This window comes from Thermobia domestica, chromosome 8, assembly GCF_964235325.1.
Source record: "Thermobia domestica chromosome 8, izTheDome1.hap1.1, whole genome shotgun sequence".
In the NCBI taxonomy this organism is placed as follows: Eukaryota; Metazoa; Arthropoda; class Insecta; order Zygentoma; family Lepismatidae; genus Thermobia; species Thermobia domestica.
In genome coordinates, this window is record NC_137461.1 from 278,012,878 (window position 1) to 278,040,344 (window position 27,467).

At 36.0% G+C, this 27,467-nt stretch overlaps 1 protein-coding gene across 2 annotated transcripts in view; it reads left to right on the forward strand.

Moving 5' to 3' along the window:
• LOC145693647 (protein takeout-like) overlaps positions 1–26,909 on the forward strand; it is a 100,087-nt gene extending 73,178 nt beyond the window's left edge. For both annotated transcript variants that reach the window (XM_081769851.1, XM_081769850.1), the window contains exons 3-6: positions 6,117–6,264; positions 10,709–10,842; positions 13,724–13,873; positions 23,952–26,909. In XM_081769851.1, the coding sequence (XP_081625977.1) occupies positions 6,117–6,264; positions 10,709–10,842; positions 13,724–13,873; positions 23,952–24,103 (584 nt within the window). In that variant the 3' untranslated portion in view covers positions 24,104–26,909. The remainder of the gene's footprint in view (positions 1–6,116; positions 6,265–10,708; positions 10,843–13,723; positions 13,874–23,951) is intronic.
• Positions 26,910–27,467: the final 558 nt, after the last annotated feature.

Here is a 27,467-nt window from a genome sequence, read left to right on the forward strand (position 1 = left end):
GTAGGTGATATGTTTCAAATTTTCTCGGCCTTTACAGTGACTGCTTTACATACCTCTACAACAACAAACCGTCCGGGTAATTAGAACTGATTGTAAACCGTCAACATTATTGCAAAAATACAGTTAGATCTTCTATCTTACGGTGGCAGTTGAAATTTCCTCTTTACAATTCATGGTTTTACCGACAGAGGACTGTGAAACTCTTTTCATATTTTGTGTCTTACGGTATATATAAACTTTTTTTCTTCTAGTTTCAAAATATTCGTTGATTTTAATTAGGTTTCATTAGAATTAAATAAACGTTCTCTGCTGTTTTCCCTTTTAGAGGTTACATACCGTGAAAGTCCACTTTACCGTCAACCTAACGGGAATATTTAAACCAATATCTCAAGGTTCTTCGTCGGATAGTTTGGAGAAAGGAAAATAAATAAAGCTCTTCCTAGGTTTAAATTAGACACTAACTGTGCTCACGTCGCACAAGAACTGAAAGAACTGTATGCCAGGCCTACATGGAGAGGAGAAAAATGCTATTTTGCTGTTGATTTCGTGACGTATTCAGAACACAAAACAGATCTGATAAAATGCATTTTTCAAATGAACCATGGTTTGATTTATCCGTTTATGTGAACAGCCAGAACTGAAAACCCTCAAAATTTGAACAAGAGTCACTGAAAGTGTGTGATCACAAATGTCAAGGCGACGCAGACACTCACCGACAATCTTTTGTTTGGGGGAGGAAAGAGGAGTTTAAGTCGAAAAATTTGAGGGAATCCGGACGGAGTGGAACCTCATGAGTGCGGCGCTTGTGCATGAAAAACACAAGTGTATTATTATTATTATTATTATTATTATTATTATTATTATTATTATTATTATTATTATTATTATTATTATTATTATTATTATTATTATTTAAAGCGTTATGAAGTTTTCTTGGGGTATGGACCCAATGGACCCTCGCCGTATTTGCGCCTCTGATTTTGCAGGCCTTCTTGTCTATGTTGGAGGATGATTAAGGCGATTGGTTTGTTTATTTGGTGAAGTTAGCGTACCTCTTCAACACTGAAGCCAGTCTCGGAGCCAGTCTGAAGAACTTTTAAAGCACAACTGCAAAATTAAACCTTTTATTACTGTAAATAAAAAGTACAATTTTGCTTTAATTATTAAGTTTCTGTAATTCGGGCTCATTTGATTATCACAGGAGCTCGGGTCGGGCTCGGCCCTAAATGCTAAAACATATTTCGGACTTGGGTCGGGCCTCACATTATAAAGTCACAGGCCGAGCCGGACCCGGGCAAAACATTCCGGCCCGTGTAGACCTCTAGTACATGGTCAGACGAGCCCATTTCCCGAAGAAATACCGAACTAGTACGTGTCAGATTACACCACCCTAAGAACATCCTCCTGGTCGTTGGTTTCTGACTATAGATTTAGTTTCAGAAGTCCGTAAATAAAATGTTGCAGACAAGTACTATCGCCAACCATTTATTCAGAGGCAATTTAGTTAATTTATAGCTATTAAGAGCCTGTTTCTACATCTGACCTTCAACCACCAAAATGAAGAAATAGATTGGAAAATACAATCCGTTCCGCAGTTTGCCTTCCCTAATCATTCTGAGAAATTTCCCATTTCCTCACTCAAACATCAAATTTGCTTTTAATGTATTATAAGAGGAAAATAATTATATGTCTTCATATCTTTTTGCTGCTTTTGTTACTCTATACCTTTTCGTTTCTTTTGTAATGTCTTCTTCTTTAACATTTTCTGCAAAATAATGATAAAATGACAAGATAAAAATCCGGTGGTCCCTCCTGAGGGAGGTCACATCATTAAGAAGCATGATTTTATCGTTACAACGTCGTAATGTTCTGCTTCTTGTAAGTAAGAATAGACATTAGAAGAGCTTTGTCACCTTATATCCGCCACTAAAACGAAATTATATTATACTATAGTGAAATATAATTAAGGTGCTGCCCAAGAAATTTTAATCCGGAGTTTTCTATTAATGGCGAGAAAGGTGGCTTTGACTTACCATAGATAGAGATGTACATTTCTTCATCGTTTATCAAATCATGAAGATTTTGGAAAAATGAAACCATTTAGTTTTACGCCCCACAGTTATGCTGGCTAGACTAAAGGAGACGGTGATGATGAGATATGAATAAAACGGTCGAATGAAGAAAGTGAGAGGAAACGGGAGAACCCCGAGGAAACCCACGCACACGGTGTTTGTCCACCACAAAGTTCACTTGGTGGGAGCAGGGTTTGAACCAGGGACCCCATGCACCAGAGGTGAACACTCTACCACTGAGCCACAGCGATGAAGATTTTGGGTTTGATTTATTTTGTAAGATAGTGGTTGCTCGATTCGGAGTTCAACACTGTGTCCATATGAGATCTAGACCTACAGACTAACGCGGGATCCAAACTACAGGCCCTAGACAATTTACTGCTCTATGCAATGGCATCGCTTGCGGTCCCCTTCCCCCTTTCTCCAGAAAGAGCAAATCTTAAAAGCCACGATTTTAAGTATGTTACATTATCATGAACAACAAAGGGGAGGCAAAGCGCACTTGCACTCAGAAAAACCTAAATACTACAAATACAATCTCATTATATATTCTTTTTCTTTAAATAGTACTTGCCACAACGCCTTAAATAATAATGTATTATGCTAGTGAAAGATGTAGCAAATACACACGCAGAGGAAAGTTGGTAATTCTTTTTATAGAATTCAATATCGAGCTTCAATCTCAATATATCGGTTTTCAATTAAAATGCAACTAGCTCTTTTATCTTTATTTGTTGACTAGCAGCGTTCACCCCGCTTCGCTGCGGTCACCCCGGAACGCAATAAACGTTGTTACTTAGATAATTTTTACTTTTTCGCTTTCAAGTGATATGATAAAAACCATAGAAGATTGCAGTAAATGTTAACATTATATCGCCTGTCATTTATGTTAACCCGCCCCGCTTCGCTGCGGTCACCCCCGAACGCAATAAACTTTGTTACTTAGATAATTTTTACTTTTTCGCTTTCAAGTGATATGATAAAAACCATTATAACGCCTGTCATTTATGTTAACCCGCCGAGTGACACGGTCATGCGGGTTGCATATAAATACGTTTATTTTTATACCTATGATGAACTAACAAAGGATTTGTACGTAATGGACACCTGAATGGTCAATTATCTCAAGACACTGGTAATTGAAAATTAAAGTGATATGATAAAAACCATCTAGGGTCCAAATCCTAATAACCCCCCAAAAATAAAAGAAATTGGTTCAGCCGTATTAGCGTGATGAGCGGACAAAGGATTTGTACGTTCTCTTTTATATATATAGATTTTTCTACATGTGTTAGAATATAAGAAAAGAACTTGTTTCCACCTTCAATGATAAGAGCTTGTTTGTGACAAAGACAAGACTAGTTTTCATGCCAAAACTATTGTAACTAACTAAATGGAACAAGTGCTGTTCGAGAATTGAGATCTTGTATTTGACAACAATTAAGCAATTCATGCTGGAATTTGTTTGACTATTTGCTTTAGCACTGTCCATGTGATCTTAAAGTAATGCGACCTAAACGTGATTTATGAATGTAGTATTCAAATAAGTCAGCTTAGTAAAAAGTCTGTTTCCAACAAGAAATATTTATTTTAATAATATAATTATGACGGATTTCGCCGCCCAGTGTAAGTGCATGTGTTGCACATATGGTAGAGCCGGCTCTGACTACAGGACTTCCCACTACCTGAAATCAAAAGGGAAGGGCGTACAGCGGTTCAGTGGTAGAGTATCACTTTTGATCCGAAGACTTCAAACTCAGGTCATTTGAGATTGTGGTTTCCTCGGGGCTCTCCCGTTTCTTTTAAAAATTGATTTCTACAAAGCGAAAACGATGCGGAATAGCCAGTACCGGATTTACGTATAAGCTAAACAAGCTATAGCTTAGGGTTCTCCCTTTCTTAGGGGCCCCAAAAATTAAAGAAAAAAATTGAATGTACATTTCCGAAATATAAGAAAACAATAAATAAAATAAAATCTACATATAGCAACGATGCTTTGTGTTGTTTAGTCTCCTATGATGTGAGTAATGGAGCTGCTCTTGCTAGCCTGCCTCCTAAAATATCATTAGTTTCTTCATTTTTGTATATAGATTGCGGGTCACATAAAAGGCCCCATCAGCTTCAGCAGCTTAGGGCCCAACCAAACCTAAACCCAGCTCTGGGGATAGCTAGAAATGTTTTTTTTTCTTTTTCTTTCTCCCCCCCCCCTTCTTTTTGGTACTGTTTTGGTGCTCAAGATTAGGTTCAATATCCTTCCTTAATTCTTCACAAAAGTAGAAAAGTTTAGAATTCATCCATTTCCGGTTTCAATTTTGAGTTCGATATCGAAAAAAATAAACGCCTAGACAACAAAAAATGGCTTTTTGTTGTGGTCTCAACCAGGGGTAAAAGTGAGGGAGAAGGCAAGGGGACGTCATTCTCCCACTTCCATAAAATACCTATGGCGTCCCCTCACTTCCCAAAAAGTTACAATAGACAAAATAGGCAGCACGGCCTGACGTCATACGTCCCCTACCTTTTCAGATCCACTTTTACCCCTGCTCTCAACATTCCATGTATAATTTTAAACGCCATCTTTACTCCTTTATTCAAACAGTAAGTGATGCAAATGTTCGATTTCCGGTTTGAAGTCACTCCATAAACTTCCATTGGACATTAATGTCTGCCAATTTAGATTATTTCTTACGTTACTACTCAATTTTTCGCACACATGACGATTCCCCGTTCTCCTTTGAACGGTTGTTTGCAAAGTCATTGGGATACGGCTCAGTTTATTTTTTTAAAGAACAGCTTATAGCTATACCAAGATTAGTCTTACTCACTTGCCATATTCGTGAAATATTAAACTTTTCCACAAATTTTGATCTCCCTCTCAGTTGGATATGCATTTTAATAAATTTAATATCATATGGGCATTGGGAAGGCTAAGATTGGTGTTTCATTTTAATTGGTTCAGTAATTATTGCGTGATGCGATCAGGCAGAAACTCACACTCACTTGTATGATATAAATTTTGGTAAACAAGAAAAATAACCATTACAAATCATCATCATAGGTATTCTGCCTTTATTGGCAGGTCACTTGTCGCAGCTGAGAAGCTTCCATGCTCCACGATCTTCCGATAACTTTTTCGCCTTCACGTACCATATTGATATCGTACATCAATTGTAGTTTTCTTCACCCCTGTCCCTCTCTCTCTTGCCACCAAACCCTCTAAAATGTCCCTCATGATACAATTCCTTTTTAGCCAATGTCCCAACTAGTTTCTCCTACTTTTTTCAATAATATCTAAAACTGTCCCTTTCTCCCCTTTCATATCTAATACGCTCTTATTAGTTTTCAGCTCGAGCAAGCTACTTCTGTCCTTTCTTCTCCACACCGACATTTCGAAACCTTCTAGTTGTTTCTCATTATTCTTGCGTAATGTTCATGTTTCTGACCCAAACAACACAATACTCCACACAAAGTATTTTATAAGTCTTTTTCTCAAAACTTTTTTTATTCAAGGTCCCACAAAATAGTATTTTCTTCCTCCTAAAGACATCTTTCGCCATTCCTATCCTTGGTTTTATTTTACGTTCACACTTCATATTATCACTAATAATACTACCTAACTTGTAACCTGTTCTATTTTCTTCTCTCTTACTTCTATATTTAACACTGATTCCTTCGTTCCCATCATCATGGCTTCTGTCTTTCTAACATTCATTTTCATCCCATATTGTTCACAGACCCTCTTCATGTTTTCTAACATCCTAGTGATTTTTTTCTTCAGATTCTGCAATAAGCGCCATATCATCTGCAAAAATAAATAACTCTGATTAAAAAATGTTATTTAAATAACATCCTTATATTGATCCGAATCAAAATTCTTCGTTAAATCTGACTTAGTACAGCCATTACCGATATGATTTATAATTCAGGAGGTAAATGTAGTAACTTATAGATTAACAATGTAGTACCTAACAGGCTAGTTCGCTACAAAATAGAACTAAAAATGATATTTTACTAATTTGCTCTTTATTATTTTTCATTATTGTACAGGAATACAAGAATGGAATACTCCATCTTTGGACCCATTGTTCATCAAGGACATTGACGTCGTTGAAACTACTGGCCCAGTTTCTGTCAAGTTCAAAATTAGGGATATGTTCATCCGTGGAGTTCGGAATATCGTCTTCCAAAATGTAACGTAAGTACAAAAGACAAATTCAATTTTATTTATTTATTTTGGGTTGTATTCAAGTCGTTCTCACGCGTGATTAGCGCCATACCAAGGAGTTCATCTAACACGTTTCATGCAGTAGTCAGGTCTTTAGTACGATGCTAATCATACATGAAAATGACTTTGAATAGTAGGCCCATTGTGTCTACCACTGTTTCTTTCAGACTTTTTTTTTTTTTTTTTGAGAGAGAGGGGCACTGACTTCCCGGAGCTTTGAGAGTGCCCTCCCGGAGGAGACCAAAATAATACATCTATAATATAATAATAAATGGAATAGTATCAGCAGTGCCCACCGTAATACTAAGTGTGCCCCCTGGAACATTTTTTCTGAAAGAAATACTGATGTCTACTGTGCACTCAGTCCCAAAAAGAGAATTTATTATTATTATTATCTTTTGCACTGCGTTGCAATCCTAAAATTTTGTAATGAAATATTTGAGTTTAACGTCCCGCGATTATGCCCGTTAGGCTAAGGGAGACGGGTGACTAAGGCAAGTGAATGACGATGGAAGAATTGGTGGGATCAGAATGTGGGGAAAAAACGAGAGTACCGCGAGAATCCCACGGGTACAATGTTGTGCATCACTAAAAATGTTGTAAAGATCAATGCGGAATGATGGTTTAGATCATCAGTTTAAGGAAATACTTAAAAAATCCACGCTGTTTTAAATAGCGAAGCAACAAAATCGACTCTTTGTTGTGGGTTTCTAGGCAGCAGGTAACGGGATTTTTCGAGCTCTAGTTACAATCTTAATATTCCAACACAAACACTAAGAACATTTTTGTTTAATACACAAGAGATGACATGTCATTCTACTCCTACTAAAACATTTACTATCATGACAGTCGTAATGCAGTACTGAAGAAACGATTAATTATATCAAACAGTAAATAGCAGATTAAGTGGTAGGGTCTAATTATATTGAATCATACTAGGGAGAAGAAAGGAACTCAATGAAAATGAAATGAAAATTTTAAGTTTTACGTCCCACGATTATGCCGGCAGGTTAAAGGAGACGGTGATGATGAGAAATGAATGAAATAGTGGAATGAAGAAAGTGAGAGGAAACGGGAGAACCCCGAGGAAACCCACGCACATGGTGTTTGTCCAACACAAAGTCCACACGGCGCGAGCTGGGATCAAACCAGAGACTCCAAGCAACAGGGGTGAACGCTCTACCACTAAAAAAGGAACTCTGTATATGTACACAACAAGCAAAACAATTATCTGTTTTTCATCTATTCCTTGGATGTTCGATGAGCATTGAAATGCACGGTAGCTTTTTCGTGTCATATCTAAGCTACAGAACAGTTTTTATTTTATTTTTTTTTAAAAAAATAGAATGGACATGACATGAAGACATGACATGACATGACATGAAAAAGAATGGACATGAGAATCGAGACGAGAATATTCATGTTCCTAATCTCGTCTAGAATTTGAAAATACATTTCTCGTCTCTTGGGGGACACGAGGACAAACTAATAAAATTTATTTTTCTCTTCTTCTCAATTTCCATTTTGAAATAGGGAAAGACCAGTTCTAGATTCGCGGTAAGAATTCACCAGAACTTGGAACACACACAGACTTTCATAAACATATCAAGAATAACACACAAATGTGTACTAGAACTTCTGGAGTTGGAATCAAGAATAGATAATAAATATGAGACACCAAGCTAAACTTTATCACTTTCGCCACTTAATTTGATTCCTGCAAAGGAAAAGATTATTTATAAAAAATAACAGACAATTTTGGAGAACTTGATCCATAAAAAAACTCATCCGCAAAATCAAACTATCCCTTATTTATTTTATCACGAAGAATAACTTATCCCGTATTATAAGGGTTATAATGACATATTTATGTATGATATATGAACAAAATCACCTAAACAGTTTCTGAGAATATCGTCCGAAAAAAAAAAAAAAAAAAAAAAGAATTGTGAAGAGTGAACTACTCCTCAAGTAATTTTGATGACTACGCCTCAGTGTAGGGTTATTAATCATATTTTTGCTTATGAAACATGTATAAAATTGAAATATACTGTACAATAATCCACCTTCAAGAAGAAACTGTCCTTTCTATTTTTTTTTTTTTCAGAAAAAATTATTTATAATATAACATACGGTTATAACTGAAATATTGATTCACGAAAAATGAACAAATTTGTTAGAGGTTTTCACTCTTCAGTAAACTACCCTTATTTTTGGAAACAAAGAAAATTTCGAAGAATTTAACATTGTTAAAAAGAGAGTTACCGTTAAGGCATATAAAAGTAAAGTAACATTGGAAAGAGAACTATGGTTAAGGCATATAAAACAAAGTAACATTGACAAGAGAACTATCGTTAAGGCATATAAATCAAATTATCGTTAAGGCATATAAATCATTATAAGAGAGCTATCATTAAGGCATGTCGTTAAGATTCTCCAGGGAACATTTATTTTCTTTGTTCCCTGGAGAATCTTACAAAAATCTCAAGTTTAAAATTTTGCTCGGATACGTTGAACGATATGGCCTCAAGGTGAGTGTTACATACATCGGAAGGAATGAAGTAATGAACAAACCAACATATATCCAAAAATAATTTCTTCAGTACTCAGAGAAGATGAAACATGTAAATTCGTTGAAACATTGAATTCGATTTTGTTCCCACTATCACCATACGTTCTTTCATACAGTCGCTCGGAAATAATAAAAAAAGATAATATTATGGAGGCAAGAGTTATTTTAATATGTGTGCGTGGGAATGTCGGATTGCATAAGCAGTAATTAAAACATCGTGAGATCCTATCAACAATCAAATAATACTATGTTTATATGTAAAAGGAAAAGTTTCTTCTATGTTTTTATTTCAGTGAACATTTTTCTTCATTAAGTTAAATCTTCCTGTGTTATAAAGATTAAGCGAACTTTTCTGTCAATACAGAAGTAACTATCAATCTGTTGTCGATGGAAAGTATTAAGAACCTTAATTTATTATTATTGAGGGTACAAATGAACAATTTTAAGATTAATAAATAAAATTATCTCCGATATTCGTTCAATACGTATGTTATTATAATTGTGATTTTCCGAATTGCAATTCACACAATTAAATAAAAAAAAGCGATTACAAAACACACAAATTTTAAATGGACTGCTTCAACTACGGATGAACTAGTTTTCTAGTAAGATTATTCCAAAAATTGTATTTATAATGGGTATCCCTTAAGGAACGCAACTTTTGAAATTCCCGCCGTTTCTGTTCTAGTGAGTTGGCAACACTGAACGTTACACGATCATCATCTGTCGCTCATGCGCTCCGTTAATACCAATCAGGAAGACAATAGATGAAACTCGTGTAACGTTCAATGCTGTTAACTTACTAGAACAAAAATAGCCGGCATTTCAAAAGTTGCATTCTTTATAAAACACCCTATATAAATAAGAGTTCAACTCTCCTTGAGGCATATTGTAACAGAACGGGAGTGAACACAAGTACGTTTGGTGCGTATTGTCTCAGATCTAAGTTATAATGTGCAATAATGTCCACTGTTCATTGGACTCGCTTTCTGTCTATTAACTCTTTCGCTGCCACCTTGATTTCAGTACCCCAAACCAATGTGCCACCTACACTTTTGCAACATTTAGCCTTTTTGCAACAAACTAGCTACATCTAGCGTAAACCAAGCACACTACAGAAAATGACAGGCCAACACTATGTGCCACCAGAGTGTAAAAGCTCTATACCTGTGTACCATGTTACAGAGAATGTTTACAATGAGAACTACCTCTTGACGCCAAATGGCTTCAATGGTACACAGCAATAGGTAAGAATGACATCATATGACGTCAAGTGGCAGCGAACGAGTTAAGGACCAAGTAATCGGTGTCATTTGGCCTCTATCATGAAGCAATTAGCTTCTTACTACTTGAAGCGTGTTGTTACTTCTTAATAGTAAGATTGTCTCGGGAAATATTAGAGAACTGAAGATATTGTTACTTTTCAATAAGAAGGATGTTTCAGGAAGTATTATAGAACCAATCGTGTTGTTATTTTTTCAATTTGAAGATTGCGTCTCGAAATGTTAGAGAACCGAAGGTGTTGTAACTTTTCAATAAGAAGATTGTCTGAGGAAATGTTAAAGAATTGAAGGTATTGTTACTTGTTACTTTTCAATAAGAAGGTTGTCTGAGGAAATGTTAGAGAACTGGAGGTGGTGTTACTTTTCAATAGGAAGACTGTCTGAGGAAATGTTAGAGAACTGAAAATATTGTTACTTGTCAATAGGAAGGTTTCCCCAGGAAATGTTAGTGAACGTGCGTCATAGTTGGTAGGGAAGATTGGTACTTGTAGCATTATGCTCTTGTCTAAATTCACTAATACATTCCTTTTTTCACGTACAACTATTATTCAAATTTCAGCATGAATCCTGATACTCTGAAGACGTACCTGAAGATGTACATTCCTGATGTGAAGGCTGCAGGCAAATACGACATCGATGGAAGATTGCTGTTGCTCCCAATCAAGGGCAAAGGAGATATGCAAGCCAATATCAGTAAGTAGCCACACTAGTTAAATACAGAAATGCATAAGTTCTTTTCCGAGTGAGCGTACTTTCTGAACATAATCCACATATCTTACATTTTGTTCACATAGAAATTCTGTTCAATTAACGTTTCTAAATCTTTTAATTTGATTTGATCATCATTATAATCATCACCTATTATTATTATTATTGATATTATACAGCAAGAAAATATGGTGTTAGTACAACTCAACACAGGCCAGTGGTCTGGCACGATTTTGAGTGTTCTGGTTAACAGAGGTCCTGTATTAAATAGTTGTAAATAGAGCCGTTGTGAAAATAACACCGTGGTAGTTTTAAAGAACTAACTAAAAAAACATCTGAAAAATGTGGAAATGAGAATATTGCCACAATAGTAATTTAATATACACATCCTGTGTTATTAGTAATATCCAAGGTTCCATGCGGAATGTAAGCCATTGATATACTGATATTCATAAATATATGTATGGAAAAATACTATTATTCATAAATATCTGTATGAAAAAGTACTAATATTCATAAATATCTGTATGGAAAAGTACTAATGTTCATAAATATATGTATGAAAAGTACTAATATTCATAAATATCTGTATGAAAAAGTACTAATATTCATAAGATATATCCATGAAAAGGTACTAATATTCATAAATATCTGTATGTAAAAGTACTAATATTCATAAATATCTGTATGAAAAAGTACTAATATTCATAAATATATGTATGAAAAAGTACTAAAATTCATAAATATGAGGATACTTCCGAACGTAGTCTTTTCAGAAATACCAAGAAGTGTGCATCTTTAATAATGTATACACCATTTTACAACTTGTAAATTTATATACTTTTCTACATAATCACCATTTCAGTTGCATTTTTTGTATTCGATGTGGCAGATTTTATATTCCAATGCTATACAAACTCACCATCACGTGTTTGAGGAACTGCTGAATCTCATCCTCATTGCTGAAGCGCCTTCTGTCAAATCTTCTTTCGACTTTTTTTTTTTTTTTTTTTTAAAAAAAAAAAAAAGGTATTCACTGAGTGCTAAGTCCGTACTATAGAATGAGTTGCTGACGTCCCATGCAAACTGTTGCAGGAAAGTCACAGTTTGTCTGGCAGCGTGGTGGCGAGCGCTGTCATGGAGAAAGCTTACACTCTTGCTCAAAAATCTTCTCTAATTTTGAATCGTCTGTTTTTTTCAGTGTGCCACGTCAACGTTTGTTGCAGTTTTAAAAGCCATAAAGTCGACCAACAGTATCTTCTTTCAACTCAAACATCCATTACTTTACCGAAAAATTGTGTTTGAATTTTCGTAGCTTGAGTGTTGAAAAAGTACTCATATTCATAAATATGTGTATGAAAAGGTACTAATATTCATAACCAGTGGTTTGTTTGGTCTAAGGTGTGTAGCGGAATGCTCAAATTTCGACACCTATGACAACCGAATCCAAAACGTTGCACTTTTCGTCTTGCATAGCGGCGAAGAAATCCGCAAGAAGAGTCAATTTATTGCTGTTGGTACTCTATCGCGATGATTCATAGAACCCATCTTCTTATACCATCCGAGATTGGAACTTCTCCGTCATAATCCTATGAATAGTGCATCGGCAAAACTCAGGAAACAACATGTAGAAATTACTGAACGTGCTTCGCCGATTTTCACGCATGGTGTGCTCAGTCTTCGTACTGACTTGTCCAAAATGGACGATCTTCTCCCTCCTTTCTTTGCCATGGATTTCAGTGCTTCAGGCTCCGAAGTCCCTACATTACTTGCAGACATTTTTGACATCCATGCACGCCTCGATATACACTTTCGTTACCTGCGATTAATTTCAATCGGTTTCATGCCTTTTGCGTTGAAAAACTGTATAACTGCGGAACCTTTGCACTTGGCGGTAACGACAAGTAGAAACTGCATTACATACAGCTCACAAGCTAAGACTTGATTGTCTCAGCGAGCTACGTTCACGCATGTTTTGAAGTGGGGAAAACAACTTACTTGGCAGGGAGACTAATGGCAAATACTGAACAAAATGACCAATAATATAGGGTCAGCATTGGAAGATAGCAGGCCATCTGTTTCTCAATGTTCGGCGTATTCTCTGTGGTGCTAGAGTATAATGCAGGTTTCCCAACCTTTTCCACACTGCGCCCCCCTTTTTCATTCTACAATACATGTGAAGGACCCATTGCAATATATACGGTTAGTATTTGTATTTCTTCCCCATGATAGTATATATATATATATGGGTCTATGGGTGGTTTTGTTTTTCTTTTCACTGATATAATCATGTTAGTGTGGTGACACCTACTCCGTAATTCGGTGGTCCTTGGTTTCAAACCTAGGGCAGGACACTTTGACTAAGTATTGCAAATATATAAATAAATCTAGTACGTAAACCCAACTAAATCACAATAGTCAAGGGTTTTTGACAAATAAAAGAGTGTTGAGCAAATATTTTTCATTCCCTCTTTCCTTTTCGAGTCACCTATTGTGTCAAAGAATATTTTCGTTTGAAGATATTTTACAAACGCGTTCATCAGTCTCTACACGCGTTTTGGATTTGTCTTATATATATAAAAAAAATGCCATTGAAGTATAGGCAACTTCTTGTAGGTCGAATGTCACTTCTCACGCAAATTGACTTTGATTATTAATTCGATCTTTTAACTTAAAATAATGTATTTCTCATCACTGTGTGTGTGTCTTTCTCAGATTGTTTCGCGGATCCCTGGGAGTCCGTGGACCCTAGGTTAGGAAAGGCTGGTATAATGTAAACTATTTTATTTATCAGTTACTATACTTATTATCAATCTTATTATCAATCTACCTGTTACTAAACAATTTCTTTCTTTTGTGTTTTCAGCTGGATTGGATATCAACACGGCTGTCCAGCTTTCAATTGTAGGCCGAGGTGCTAACAGAAAGGCCCAAATCAAGACAATTCACGTAAAGTTTGACTTGGACAACGTTCGACTTCACTTCAGCAACCTTTTCGATGGAAACAAAGCTCTAGGTAAGTATATCCCAATAAAGAACTTGTGAAACTACTACAGCCATAATCAATAATTTCCTTTCTTTAAGTCAGTTTATTACTTACAAACATGTTCATTGTGTAATGTCTGCATGGACTACTTTACTTTTGTTTCCCAACAAAAAGCAGTTATTGAATTTCTGAGATAAGTTATCAACCAATGACACAAAAATTTATCTTTCAATATTTAAACTCTCCTTAGTTTCAAAAGGTTGTTTTTCTCCACTTACATGATTAGTGTTCCAAACGAGATTGTAAATTTGTTCTCTAGTCTAGGAAACAAGACGAGAGTCCAGGCGAAAATTGCGTGTTGAAATTTCAGACGAGATAACAGTTCTCTTCTTGTTTTCAAAATGAAATGAAATCTTTCAGTTTAACGTCCCACGGTTATGCCCTTTAGGCAAGGGCGACCATCAGGGGGGGCAAAGTAGGGCGCTCGCCCCCACTAACAGGAAATTTTGTTTGGGAATATCGAAAACCCAATAGAATTTTTACATTAGTTACAGCAAAGTTTGAAACTATATTTGAAACGTTGCTTTTATTTGCCCCTCCTCCCTTTGGAAACCACAACATGGGCGCCCTTGCCTTTAGACGGATGAGTAAGATAAGTGAATAATGATGGAAGCATTGGTGAAATGAGAATGTGGGAAACGGGGACAAAACCCACGGAGACGATTTTGTTCACCTCAAACTTACTTGGCCAAAAATCAAAGCAGGAACCCCACACACCAGAGGTAAGCACTCTACCAGTGAACCACCGTGCTCCGTTTTGTAGTTTTCGAGCGCAGAGTCAAGACATGACGAGAAATTTCTCAAGACTCGTGTGCAACACTGTTTCAACCAAATCTTACAAGATCTCAAACAATGCTATATGATTCATAATGTAAAAACTGTAATTGATAAAGATATTGTACGAACAGAATGAAGAGCATTTATGAAAGTTTAAAGAAATGGAAGTCATTACATATTATACTCCAATAACAAATATGATTTAAGTGTTGCTAAATCAAATTCTTCATTGCCCTCTCGTAACGAAATAAGATTCTGATAACTTCTACATGAAATTAAGAATAAATAGGAACAATTTTTGTGTATAAATTTACAAAATAAAACAAGAGAAATCGCTGTGAGACGAAAAAGAGCTTTCTGGGAATCGAGGCTAGACAATCCTTCTAGAGTGGTGTCAAGACAGACAAATTTACTAGCTGTAGTGTTATCTACGTAACAAGATTTGAAACTGTCTCCTCTCCAAAAATTGTTGTAAAACTGCTGCCTTGTAAAGAACTCTGTCTTTTTTAGTATCTGTACAAGAAAATTCAGTTTCGTTTCCTATTGAGACTAACATTATTCTTGAACGATCATAAAAAGAAAGACTATCACCTACTTCCATTATTCCATGTAAGAAAGAAAAAGAAAAATAACATACCAGATCTTTACATTACATGCCTATCTCTACACGGCTTAAAGCGCATATCACAATTAGAACAGGGAAACCCACATATTTATTGTATTAGGGAAAATACCTAAAGAGTTCTTATACATTCAAGGTCTATCGTACCTTCGCATTTACATTTGTCAAACTATGATACACTTTCAAATGATAAGAGAGCGAGCGGTCTCGGGATCAATTCCTGGTGGGGACGGTCGGTCGTAAAATTCTAAGAAACCAGAAATTCTGAGTGAGATTTTCCTCATTCATACCAGGCAAATGCCAGGATCGTAGCTAACATATAGGTCTCAGGTCGCTTCCTTCCTTCCCCACTTCTTTCGTTCCTCTCCTTGGATAGTGTGATCGCTGAGAGATCTGATCCCTCATATGTGACGAGCTAACATGGCCATAGATAAGAACATAACATTTTGTAAACAGATTTACAAAACGAAATAAAACTTGTGGCCCAGCTATACAGCACAGCAGGCACGTAGCCAAGGGGTGGGTCTGGGTGGTCCGGACCCCCCCCCTTTGAAACCAGAAATGAAAAAAATAAGGAAGGATAAAATAAAAAGAAGCTAGAAATAGAAGACTCAGCGTTAAAAATATAAAGGTACAGTAAGGGTTTGGTTACTCTTTAGTTATGAGGAACTTTGTGTGGAGGAAACGAGGGGGCAGTGGAGTATTTGCGCTGAAAACCTGGCCAAAACTCTTTGCCCTGATATTGCAGTGTTAGTTTTGAATAAAAAGGTTATATTTAAGAATAATAACAGTTTACACATTATAAATACTCAATACTATAATTGAAAGTGGAGATAAAGAAGCTAAGAATTTGTAAAGTTGAACATGAAAACATACATTATTGAATTAACATGCACTGTTATTTAATTAGAAAATGAGTGCTAGTGGATATAATGGAATCTTTTCGCATCAAAAATAAGATATTATTTATTAATTAAAATAACGTACACATGATTAATTAAATACATACAAAATGTGCTTGAAAGAAATATTGTGTTGTACGTAATGACATTTGAATAAATTTTACAAATCGGAACTGGAAATTAACGATATTAAACCTAGTAAACTTAATTGGCTTGCAGAACTTGAGAAATAGTTTGTAAACAAAAACGACAAACAAACATGTACATGTACCTATAACCATAAAAAGTGTAGAGATGTCAATATTTACATATGCATACAGTTCTTTGGGGCTGAAGTTTAGATGTCCTCATCACTTTCAACTTACTCATCACTTTCTTCTTCTAAACTCTGAGAGGAGCTCCCTTCAGCTGGTTCTGGTAGAATAAGTGCAAGTGTCTCACTGTTGAATGGTTTACTCTTCTTCCTGGATGTCTTCCTTGGGCAGCTCATGAAGGGGTTACTAGTTAATAAAAGCCGATTGAGGACATCTCGGTTGCATAGTGTTCTGTTAAATTTCTTTGAAAATTTACTTCTGTACATCCGGAAATGTTTGTTTCTGGCCTCAGCGGCTTCCTCGGAGAGTTGTCGTATCGGTACTATTGCATGTCTTATTACAGTTGCTCCATGCACTAAGACCTTATAAAATGTCGGTGTCATGGGGTGCCATCCATAATGCTCTACGTATAATTTGGCTGTTGCATACGTATATTCTTCAAACCTTTTCTCATCAATGTAGTGTCCACTTGTTATTGTTTCCAGGATGACTTTCAGTCTGGTGATCAAACTAAGTGTATTCCTGTGATTTGTGAGGCTGTAGGTGGATCAGAAAAAAACGGCTGGCCGTGTTTCCGTCATTGGTGCTACCAAATCCCTGTTTAGGTACATCAACTAGGAGTCCTAATTCTTCCTTACATTTCATCTGGATTTCCTTTTTTTCTTTCACTAACATTCTTCTTCTCTTCCGGACTTCTCGCTTGCCACTTCTTGATGTTCAGTTTGTATGGCAAATGGAGAACTGACTCGAGGAATCTAATCCTGGTGTGGAGGGTTGAAAGAAGAAATTTCAAATTTTCAGGGTTTACAGCACCACGTTTTTTAAGGTTATTAAAATCTTTTGACGTCAACCCACAGTTATAACTCCTTGCAGTTGACGTTGTTCCTGATGCCGCGTTACACACTTTTCCGTCAACCATTGTAAGTAAAAGCGTGTGTTTGATGATAGCTGGGTTGTCACCTAACTGAACTTCAGTGTTCTTTAACGCTTTTATTTGGTCTTCAACATATTTGATCTCTTCTACTGTTATGTCTGTACTTTCATGTACAAATCGTATACATATCGGTCTGCACAACCTAGTGGAAGAAGGGATTGGGTTTTGCCAAATAACTTTTTTCTTATCCTTTACGTTTGCCATCAGTTTAAGGGGAACAAACGAACTCTGGAAAATGCATTACTTTCACTCAAATTCTGGAACTTTTGCTTAAATTGTGACTGCTGTGACCCATCACACCTCCATTTTGAGACCAATTCTAAGTTTTGTTTCTCTTCAACAGAGACATGTTCCAATACTTCCTCCAGATACTTACATAATCGGGAGGTTGTGTGGTCTAGCAATGCCTGCAGTTTAACTTCAGATAGTGATTCGGTAACGGTAATTGAATCCTCGGGTAGATAGCACTGCTTTTTAGCCTCCTTTACCAATGAATAGCAGGGATATATCTTTTTATTTGCATCCCGTATGACTTCATACTGATGTTTGGTTAATTCTGCATCTATCAAAATGCCTAATGCCTCAGCAGGTGTATGTTTCTTTATTTCAATATGCTCGGAACTTCCTAATACCTTTTTGAATTTAGAAGCCCTAGTTGGGGTTTCCGTGATTTGTTTAAACAAATCTGCTGCATCAGGATTACCTGCAGTCCTCAGGCTCATGGAAGCAGCGAATGTTAATTCTTCAGGGGTAGTCTGCTGTCTCAACTCTTCAGTTTTCCTCCGTTTACTCCTTTCGCTGGACTCTTGAAATTCCTTTTCAGGGCGGCCTGGAACTCTAGATGAAAATGTTGGCATCTTTACCCACCCGCCAACCAATCTTCATTCTGCTGCAAAAATCTTTCCTCCTTGTTGTGTGACTGTGACCATCTTTGTTTAAATTGGATTTTAAAATATCGGAGAGACCGTTTCAGGGCACTTCTTTGAGCTTCGGGACATTTTGTCATTTCTTTTACTCTGTTTTCCATTTATAGTAATTTTTCTTCAAGTAGTATAGTAACATTATAGTAGCTCTGATTTTGCATTCCTTTACTAACTCTTAGAGTTCTCGCCTTTTAAACTCTTTCTCCATCTTCAGAATCCTAAAAAAAATAATTAAAAACTGAGTATATAACGATAATAATGTTTTATACTTATTAAATATATTTTATGTGAAATTAAATTAAAATGACGTCTAAAGGGTTTCATTTCTGTGCATTTCTGGCTCATATGTATATATTTTGTATATAAATACGTGTGTGTATATATTTACAAAATCAATGTTTTACAATTCTGTTATTTATATTCACCCCTTTTACGCACGTACATACAGTATAATAATTTGATTTTTGTGTTTCAAACTCGTTATGGGCAGTAATTATCACTTCGATTTACTGAAAATCTATCTACATCACGTTACAAAAGTATATATATATAAGGAAAAAGCAACTGGTTGCGGGAAATTTTATTTTTGAATCAAGTAAGTAATATACCATTGATTCAGAATATCAATGGGATAAAGCTTGACAGAGCTTGACACAGTGTTAGAATCACAGTGGTAATAAATTTTCTGCAAAAATTTATAGTAAAACAAGTATTCTATGTTTAGACGAATAGAAAAAAATAAAAGGAATGCTAGTAATGCAAATATACGTACATAAATCAAAAGCTCTTACATTCCGTTACATCCAAGAAAAGTATGAAGTTGATCCTTTTATATACAGTCTCACAGAAAACTATAAACTGATCGAATACGAAAAGTATGAACTTGTGAAACACACACCCGCGCAGACTGATACCCACACATCAACTAGGTTTGTGACCCACCAGGAGTGACTCAGGCACCGGAAGTGGTAATTGTGTGACTCACAGATATGTCCCCTTGGCGCAGGAGTGATTTCACACCTATGTGACGGATTTTAAAATTTGCCTTTTTGGCCAGGTTTATGGCCGTAATACTCCACTGTGGGGCGGGTCAAGTTAAAAGTGGATATTAATGTAACGGAGCATTCCGAATTCCATCTAGCTCCATGCTAATCTATGGACTACAAATGACAATCGATAAACCGATTCTATCAAATAGACTCTCAGGTACAGCTTAAGAACACTAATAACATGAGCCTGGCAATATGAATTCCAGTTACAAAGAATCGAGTTGGAATGACCTCAGAAGACTATATATTTTTTCAATATTCTTTAATATTCTTTTATTTGAGATTTCTTCATAGTTTGTTGTTAAAATACTTACTAACATATCCTCATTTTATTACTTACTAATATGGGTACGTTGCCACTAAAATAGTTTAGATTGATCGAGTTCCTGATGTGTAACCAGAGTATTTCATGTCACGCTCCCCCCTTCCATTTACAAAATCCTGGCTAAACGAACCAGTATACTTTGCCAAGAAAATAGTTTAGAATGATCGAGCCTCTGGTGCGAAATCACAGTATTTTATCACGGACCCCCCCCCCCTATTACGAAATTCTGGCTACGTGCTTGAGCACAGCTTATGTTAACCTGCTGCTTGTTCATCAAATTCATTCAGATCCCATCAGCAGTTACCGATAAATAAAATATCACATACACACACTTAGAGTGGGACTACAACCTCCTGTATGGTTAGCCGAGAGCTAAAACAATATTTCTTTTTGATATCTCTTACCGATTCGGCTCTCATATCTGTCGATGGAAAAACGGACGCACACGCATAGCCGTTCCGAAAGACTCCCATACTTACGGATGAAGTCTAAAATGTATATAAGCTTTATACTCTTATTAACTAAATATTTCACCAATTGTACTGCTATTCTATATAACCGCTTTATAAAATTGAAAGTCACTATGTTTATGACTCTACCGCATCTCCTGAACTACTCGTTCGATCTCGATAAAATTTTCAACATAAATGAGATTCGTATCTACGATGATTTTTATTATATCACTTTTAGGGAAAGAGAAGATATTTAAAAATAATCGAAAATGACCGATATTTGTGCCAAATCTATAGTTTCCGGGGTCGCTGAGAAGAACAATGATACTTCCGGTACTATTTCAATCCAAAATCAGCCTCGTAACTTGGGGGAGAGGGCGATATATAAAAATGATCGAAAATGACCAAAATGACCAATATCAGTGTTGAATCCATAGTTTGCCGGCTCACTGAGATGAATAGTGACACTTCCGATGCCAGGCCTCGCAACATGGGGAAGGGGGATATATATCGAAAATGACTGATATTAGTGCTGAATTCATAGTTTTCGGGGTCGTTGAGTTGAACAGTGACACTTCCGATGCCGTTTAGTTCCAAATTCAGCCCCACATTTTGGGGAAGTGGAAGTGGGAGAAATATAAAAAATGATCGAAAATGACCGATATCAGAGGGCGTTTCAGTAATAGAAGAAACTGACTGACTAACGGAACATACAGTATTACTAATTTTTCTTATTTTAAGCAAGGAAGCAGCTAATTGACGCTTGTATCTCTTATATAATGACAAAAGTGTTGGGAAAGCACCACTCGAAAGGCTAAATTTAACAGACACATGTAGAGACACTCAAAAAAAAAAAAAAAAAAAAAAAGAAAGAAAAAGAAAGAAATAAAGAAAGAAAGAAAAAGAAACCTTGAGAGTGATCTGTAGATAATACGTGAAGACATGGCTAACATAACTTTTGATGGAAGTTGTAATGAGAGACAGGAAATCAGAGGGAACTGGAAGGAAGGGGAAAAAGAAATAATTGGTCAAAGAATAGCCTGTTATCCCAATCCACGTGGATGAGAAAAGACATAAAAGCTTATGTAATGACATAAAAATGATTGCTTCTTTCCCACACTAACTTTTCACGCAAGACATGAAGAAAAATTTGTGGACAGAAATTCTTGCTTTTGGTTATTTTATTAAAGCTAATAACTACACAAAAAACAAAAAATTGTATTGCGATTATAACTAGACAAAAAAGCATACCAAACATTTTTTTCTTGCGTTACATACGATGATAATAGTGCAAATTACTACCAATTAAATGCAAATTTCTTTGCTTTAACCAGAATTTCATTATATATATACATAGATAGATAAATGAAAGTCACTGTCTTGTGACTTCACACCACTTGAAGCACTCGACCGATCTCGATCAAATTTTCAACACAGATGAAGTTCGAGTCTGGTATGGCTTTTATCATTTCACTTTGACGGTGCAGCTTAGGGGAATGGGATGAGAGGAGAGATTTAAAAATAATCGAAAATGACCGATATAAGTGTCGAATCCATAGTTTTTGCGGTCGCTGAGACAAACAGTGAAACTTCTGATGCTGTTTAAATCCAAATTTAGCCCTTTATGTCCGAAATGAAATGAATTCCCCACTATGGGAAGAATGAATATTCTGCCAATATATACTATATATACAGGGTGCGGCACGTAAAACCGGCCCGTCGTAATATTCTGGTATATTGTGTTCTGGTATATTCTGGTATATTCTGTTATATTCTGCTGTGAAGGTGAGTAGTCATATTCAATAATTCAATACAATTTCATTTATGTGTTGTAGTTAATCATATTCAATACATTACATGAGCTCCTCCGTGGCTACGCGGTTAGCGTACGCGCCTTTAGCGTGGGAGGCCCGGGTTTGATTCCCGGCGGGAGCTCATGTGGTTCGGATTCCACGTTAATCAGTAGGTCCACGTCTCATATAGCCTCGCTGCTGAACGGGACGTTAAACTCAAAATCAACTAACTCAACTCAATACATTACATTTCATTTTATGTGTTCACTTTACGGGCCGGTTTTACGTGCCACACCCTGTATATATATATACAGCGGGGGACACTTCTAAATGGTACAGCCATATGGAGATTTACGGCTAAGGTGTACCATTTAGAAGTGTCCCCCGCTGTACAAGAATATTCAGAGGTGAATTTTAGATGGCAGGTTCTGCTCATGAGATTTTTCAGGAGGAAATAAGTTTTCCTTGAAAGTGGTACGATCGAACTTCAATTATACCATAATCATGCTTTCAACAATGCTAACTGCGAAGGACAACGTAGTATAAATAATTACTCATAATGGAAAAGAACGCATCCTCTTTTCATTAAATGGATAATATTGAGACAGGGATCGTAAGTAGGTATGCCGTATCTGATTCTGTTTAAAAAGAAGGAAGCACAAGCTACTTTTTTTTTTCTTAAGGGTGAATAAGAAGCATGATTAATTTGGGAGGATTTCGCCCAAGTGCTTCGTGGAATGACACCACTGGATATATTTATGATGCTATATTTAGCAATTGGCAATTACGCTATGACAAGTGCTGGAAATGGCCACCAGTACGTTGCACGCAGTAGGTTCCTACGTGAACTCTTCAATGTCCTTAGTGGTCTGGAAGGCACAGTGGCTAACCTCTGGTGCAAGGCGTTCCTGGTTCGATCTCAGGTCAGTGGGGAACAACATCGTGCCCGCGAATTCTCTCGGAGTTCTCCCGTTACCTCCCGCTTTCTCATGTCTGTCTCCTGTAGCCTAAAGAACATAACTGCGGGACATGAAACTACAATTTTCAACAGCCGTGGTGATGTTCTTTTGGAGTTGCTGTGGGTGGGTGGGTGTTCTGATACACTTTCTTCTTCAAACCACCATAAGAAAAACACATACGGCGAGGCACACATTTTGATCGTTATCGAAAATTCTGACCGACTACTACTTGCGTTGAGGGGGCAGATTAAGGGTTGCCCCGTCTTGTTAGATGTGGTTGTGCTGTAGTCACCATCCAATTCACTGAGAGTTAGAATGAAGAGTTATTCCATATTTTGCAGTCAATAGATGCTTTCTTGCAAGAAAGATGTGACGGTCCTCCTGGCTAAAACAGTACACCATGCACTCTCCTTCTGGTCGTGCAAAAGTGTCCCAGAATTGTGAGTTATGGAAATTTATATACCCACTAAGACGGAAATATACCTCATCGGTCATAAACAACAGATTCACATGTAAGTATCCTTTGCAATCTCAGACAGCATTGAGATAACAATATTTCACATGATATTGCATGTATTGTGGCTCCAGTTGCTGCAGAATTATGATCTTGTAATGTTTTATGTGAAAATCTTCTTGGCTGCAGGCATATAATTTGAAGTACTCAATAACCACCTCTATAAAAATTGTTGCGGAAGTACCACAGGACTTTGAAACGGATGTTTGGATAGGACACGTACTACTTCCTAAGTAAAGTTTTGACCCGACTACGGTAGGTCCCACAGTTTTGGAGCTATGGACCCTTAAAGTTAATTTTTTTCATATTTTCGGCAGCCTATAACTCCGAAATGAACCATTTGTGCACGCAGGTTCATCTATACTTTTTGTCTTATCTTGGTGTCAGGAAACAATTCAAACACGTTGTTGCTGTTGTTTTGAAACACACTGTATATTGTACTTCTGAAGACACAAAATAAACAATATTTTCTTTCTATTTTCAGGAGACACAGTCAACAGTTTCCTCAACGAACGAGCCCTAGATTTGCTTCAAGACATTAAACCAATCTTGACCAACGTAGTGAATTCCATCGCCAAGGACATTGTCAACTCTGCTTTGGGGTCCGTCCCCATCGACAGACTGGCAGATATTTGATGACCGATGTTTAAGAAGAAGAAGAAAGATACATTATATAAGATAGTTCATGTGCTTCCTTTATCATAAAGTTTTTATTGTATGCGTGTATGAGTGTATTGAACAGCAAGTAGTGGAAGACCAAAATTTATTAATTATAAAATCGTAATAATAATGTATTTATGTCTCTCATAAATGTGATTTTCGAAAAAGTAGAATTTTTAAATAATGTGCCACGATATTTCAATAATATCAAACTTTTGATTTAAAAAGTTTATGAGTCTCTTTTTATAATTTTATATTCAAACAAAAGATGTCGTACCATACTTTATTTATAAGCTAATTTCGAATGTATTTGTTTCTTGATCAGAATATAAAGTTCTATTTCCCTAGCAGTACATTTGGTGGGCCATACGTAGGCTAGTGGTTGCCCAATCAAATCTGCCACCTACAATACAGTTTTGCAAGTCCGACTGGAAAATATTTTAAGTCTATTTTAAGACCATTGAAGAAAACCTTTTTTCCTAATAAATTACCCTACAGAAGGATAATGCTTGACATCATAGACCCTACGTAGGCTAACGATCAATATGGTGGATCCTACGTAGGCTAATGGTTGGCACGGTGGACACTACGACAGACAATGACCAGCATGTTGGATCCTACGTAAACTAATGATCAGCATGTTGGATCCTACGTAGGCTAAAGGTCTGTATGGTGGATCCTACGCAGGCTGATGATTGGGCCGTATTCATGCTATTGGTTCATATAGTACTTCCAATCGTAATTTTACTTCTCTTGAATTGGTTAGCAAATGCTGAGCAGAGCGGACAACGTAGAGCTAATGATCCTATTGTCTGTGCTGCTAGGTATAGTGTAATGGTTGATATCAACTAGCAGACCTTGATATCATCTATTGCTTAAATCTGGAATTATTCTATGGCCTAAGGCTAAATGTGTAGACTATGGTGTTTTATTTTGGGTTTCCAAACATTAGGATATTAAATGGATGACTCAAGTAATTAAGACACATCCGGCATTTGTAGAACTGAGACATTCCAAACTATATAATTACGTATCCAAAACTTTTTAATTACTACAAAGCAGTCACTTTAAGTGACCGATGTATAACGTAGCAACAGGTATTTATAATCAGACAAATAAAAGACAGAACAGATAAAGAAAAGGAGGAGAGGGGACAATGTAAGGCAGGGGAATGGGGTAAACAATTGTTGGCATTGTACAAATAGTCATGGATCCTATTGTCGTTTATCAAACCAGCGTTTGTTGTCTGCTCCTTCATCTCTCTCTCTGTAATGTCCTCAGAATAGGAGCAGTGACGCTCTCAAGCACTTACCTAGAAAGAGTTTATTAGTTGCTATATATTTTTAAAGTTCTTTCCATTTAAAAACGTTTTCTTACCTAATAAATTCGTTTATTCTTTAAGATTTTTGGTATCGGAATTTTAAATTTAAAATAATAATAATTATTGTTATGTCTGTCACCATAGTCTTGTAGACTGTAGCAAACTATGTAACCACTTTGACTTCAGTATGTAGTTATGTTTTGTAGAAAGGTTATAAGAATTTTATAATTTTGGACGTACCGTGTAGAAAAAAAATGTTGAAATTTACTTATGAAGGGGCTACTTTTTTATTTGGGTTTTATTTTCATAAAAATGCTATGTAGTGAAGTGCATAATCATCTAATTGCACTTCTTATATTGCGACGACAATAGCTCTGAACGTCATGATGAATCTACATAGCTCTTGAGTTTGGTGAGATATTTCAAGTGAAGAGGTCGTCAACTCCTAATGTTTCTAAATGAAATGTTTTGATGTTGGTAGTCGTTCATAGTAGCATGTCAGTGCTGTGTGTCTAGTAACATATTACTGAAATGGAGGTGGAAACCTATTTTGGTAGTCACTTACAGGAAGTTATTATCATTCTTATTTCATGTCGGTTTCAGTAATACCAGCCAATTAAGAAATGTATATGAGAAATGTTAATTAGTAAAAATTTCAATATAATCTTATTGGAAATATATTGAAGATCTTATGCCATTGATTTGCATATTTCTGATATACATTAGGTTTCTACATACCATTTCCTCGATCTAACATGATAATTATTGTATTGCAAGAATCTTAATATTAACGTTAGTTCAATTTGTTTCAAAAGCACCGGAAACAATGCTGAAGAATGTGTCTGTCTTGCTTGAGCCATCCATATAAATGAATCATTAGCATGTCATGGGATACTGAAAAAATGTATTCAGAATTTAAAAAAAAAAAATTATAATATGAATATAAAATTCTAAATGTGTCAACAAATGTTGATCCAGTGATATTAAGCGCGTGTAACTTGTGTTTCTTAATTTATTTGTTTCACAACAAATGTGAAACAAAATTTTAAAATACAGATTTAATAACAATAAGATTTTAAACTGTAAACTTTTATAAAACGGATCATCGCTTGATCTGAATATTTGTTTTATAAAACTGTGATATATATGTGTAACATATTGAAGGTGTACTACGTTTTAAAGCACCACATGAACTTCACTACATCACATTATGTGTACAAGCAAGTATTAAGAAAATAGTTATTTGATATTAAGAATGTTAGTTCATTTACAAAAAAAAAGAAATGTTGTTAGTTGAATACTAATAAGTACAATAAGGTTGCGTGTATTCCACAAATTTGAAGAAATTAAAATATTTCTTCATACCATGATAATGCATGTCAACTCTCTGTATTCATCACTGTATATGCCAATTCTGTTTTGTATATAATCAAATTTCATTAAAAAATATGTTAAAAATAAGTTTACCTTTATTATTTGATACATACATTTAAATGTATAGAATCTTGTTCAGAAGTACCTTGTTGCTTACATTTTTCTGAAAAGCTCTGTGTTCTATATCCTTATTTGAATTTTCAAGCGGAGAGATTATTGGGATAAAATGTAGAGACATCTTGGACAAAAGCAACAAACAAGAGAAATGTAATCATAATTACTAACTAACTCTATGACTTACGGAACCCAGAAGCTCTCCACTGAATTCTATCCTTAGCCAACTGGATGCAGTTTCTACTTTGTATTCCTATTTCTGCCAGATCCATCTTAATATTGTCCTCCCATCTGCGCCTAGGTCTTCCTAATGGACGTTTTCCGGTTGTTCTTCCAGTTAAGATTTTGAAAGCGTTCCTACTTCCTTCCATCCTGGCTACATGACCTGCCCTCCTAGATTTGATGATCCTAACAATGTTCGGCAAACCATATAAATTATGTAGTTCCTCGTTATGAAGTTTCCGCCATTCCCCATTCCCGTTCCTCCTCGGTCCGAATATTTGTCTCAGCCTCAGGATCTTGTTCTCAAAT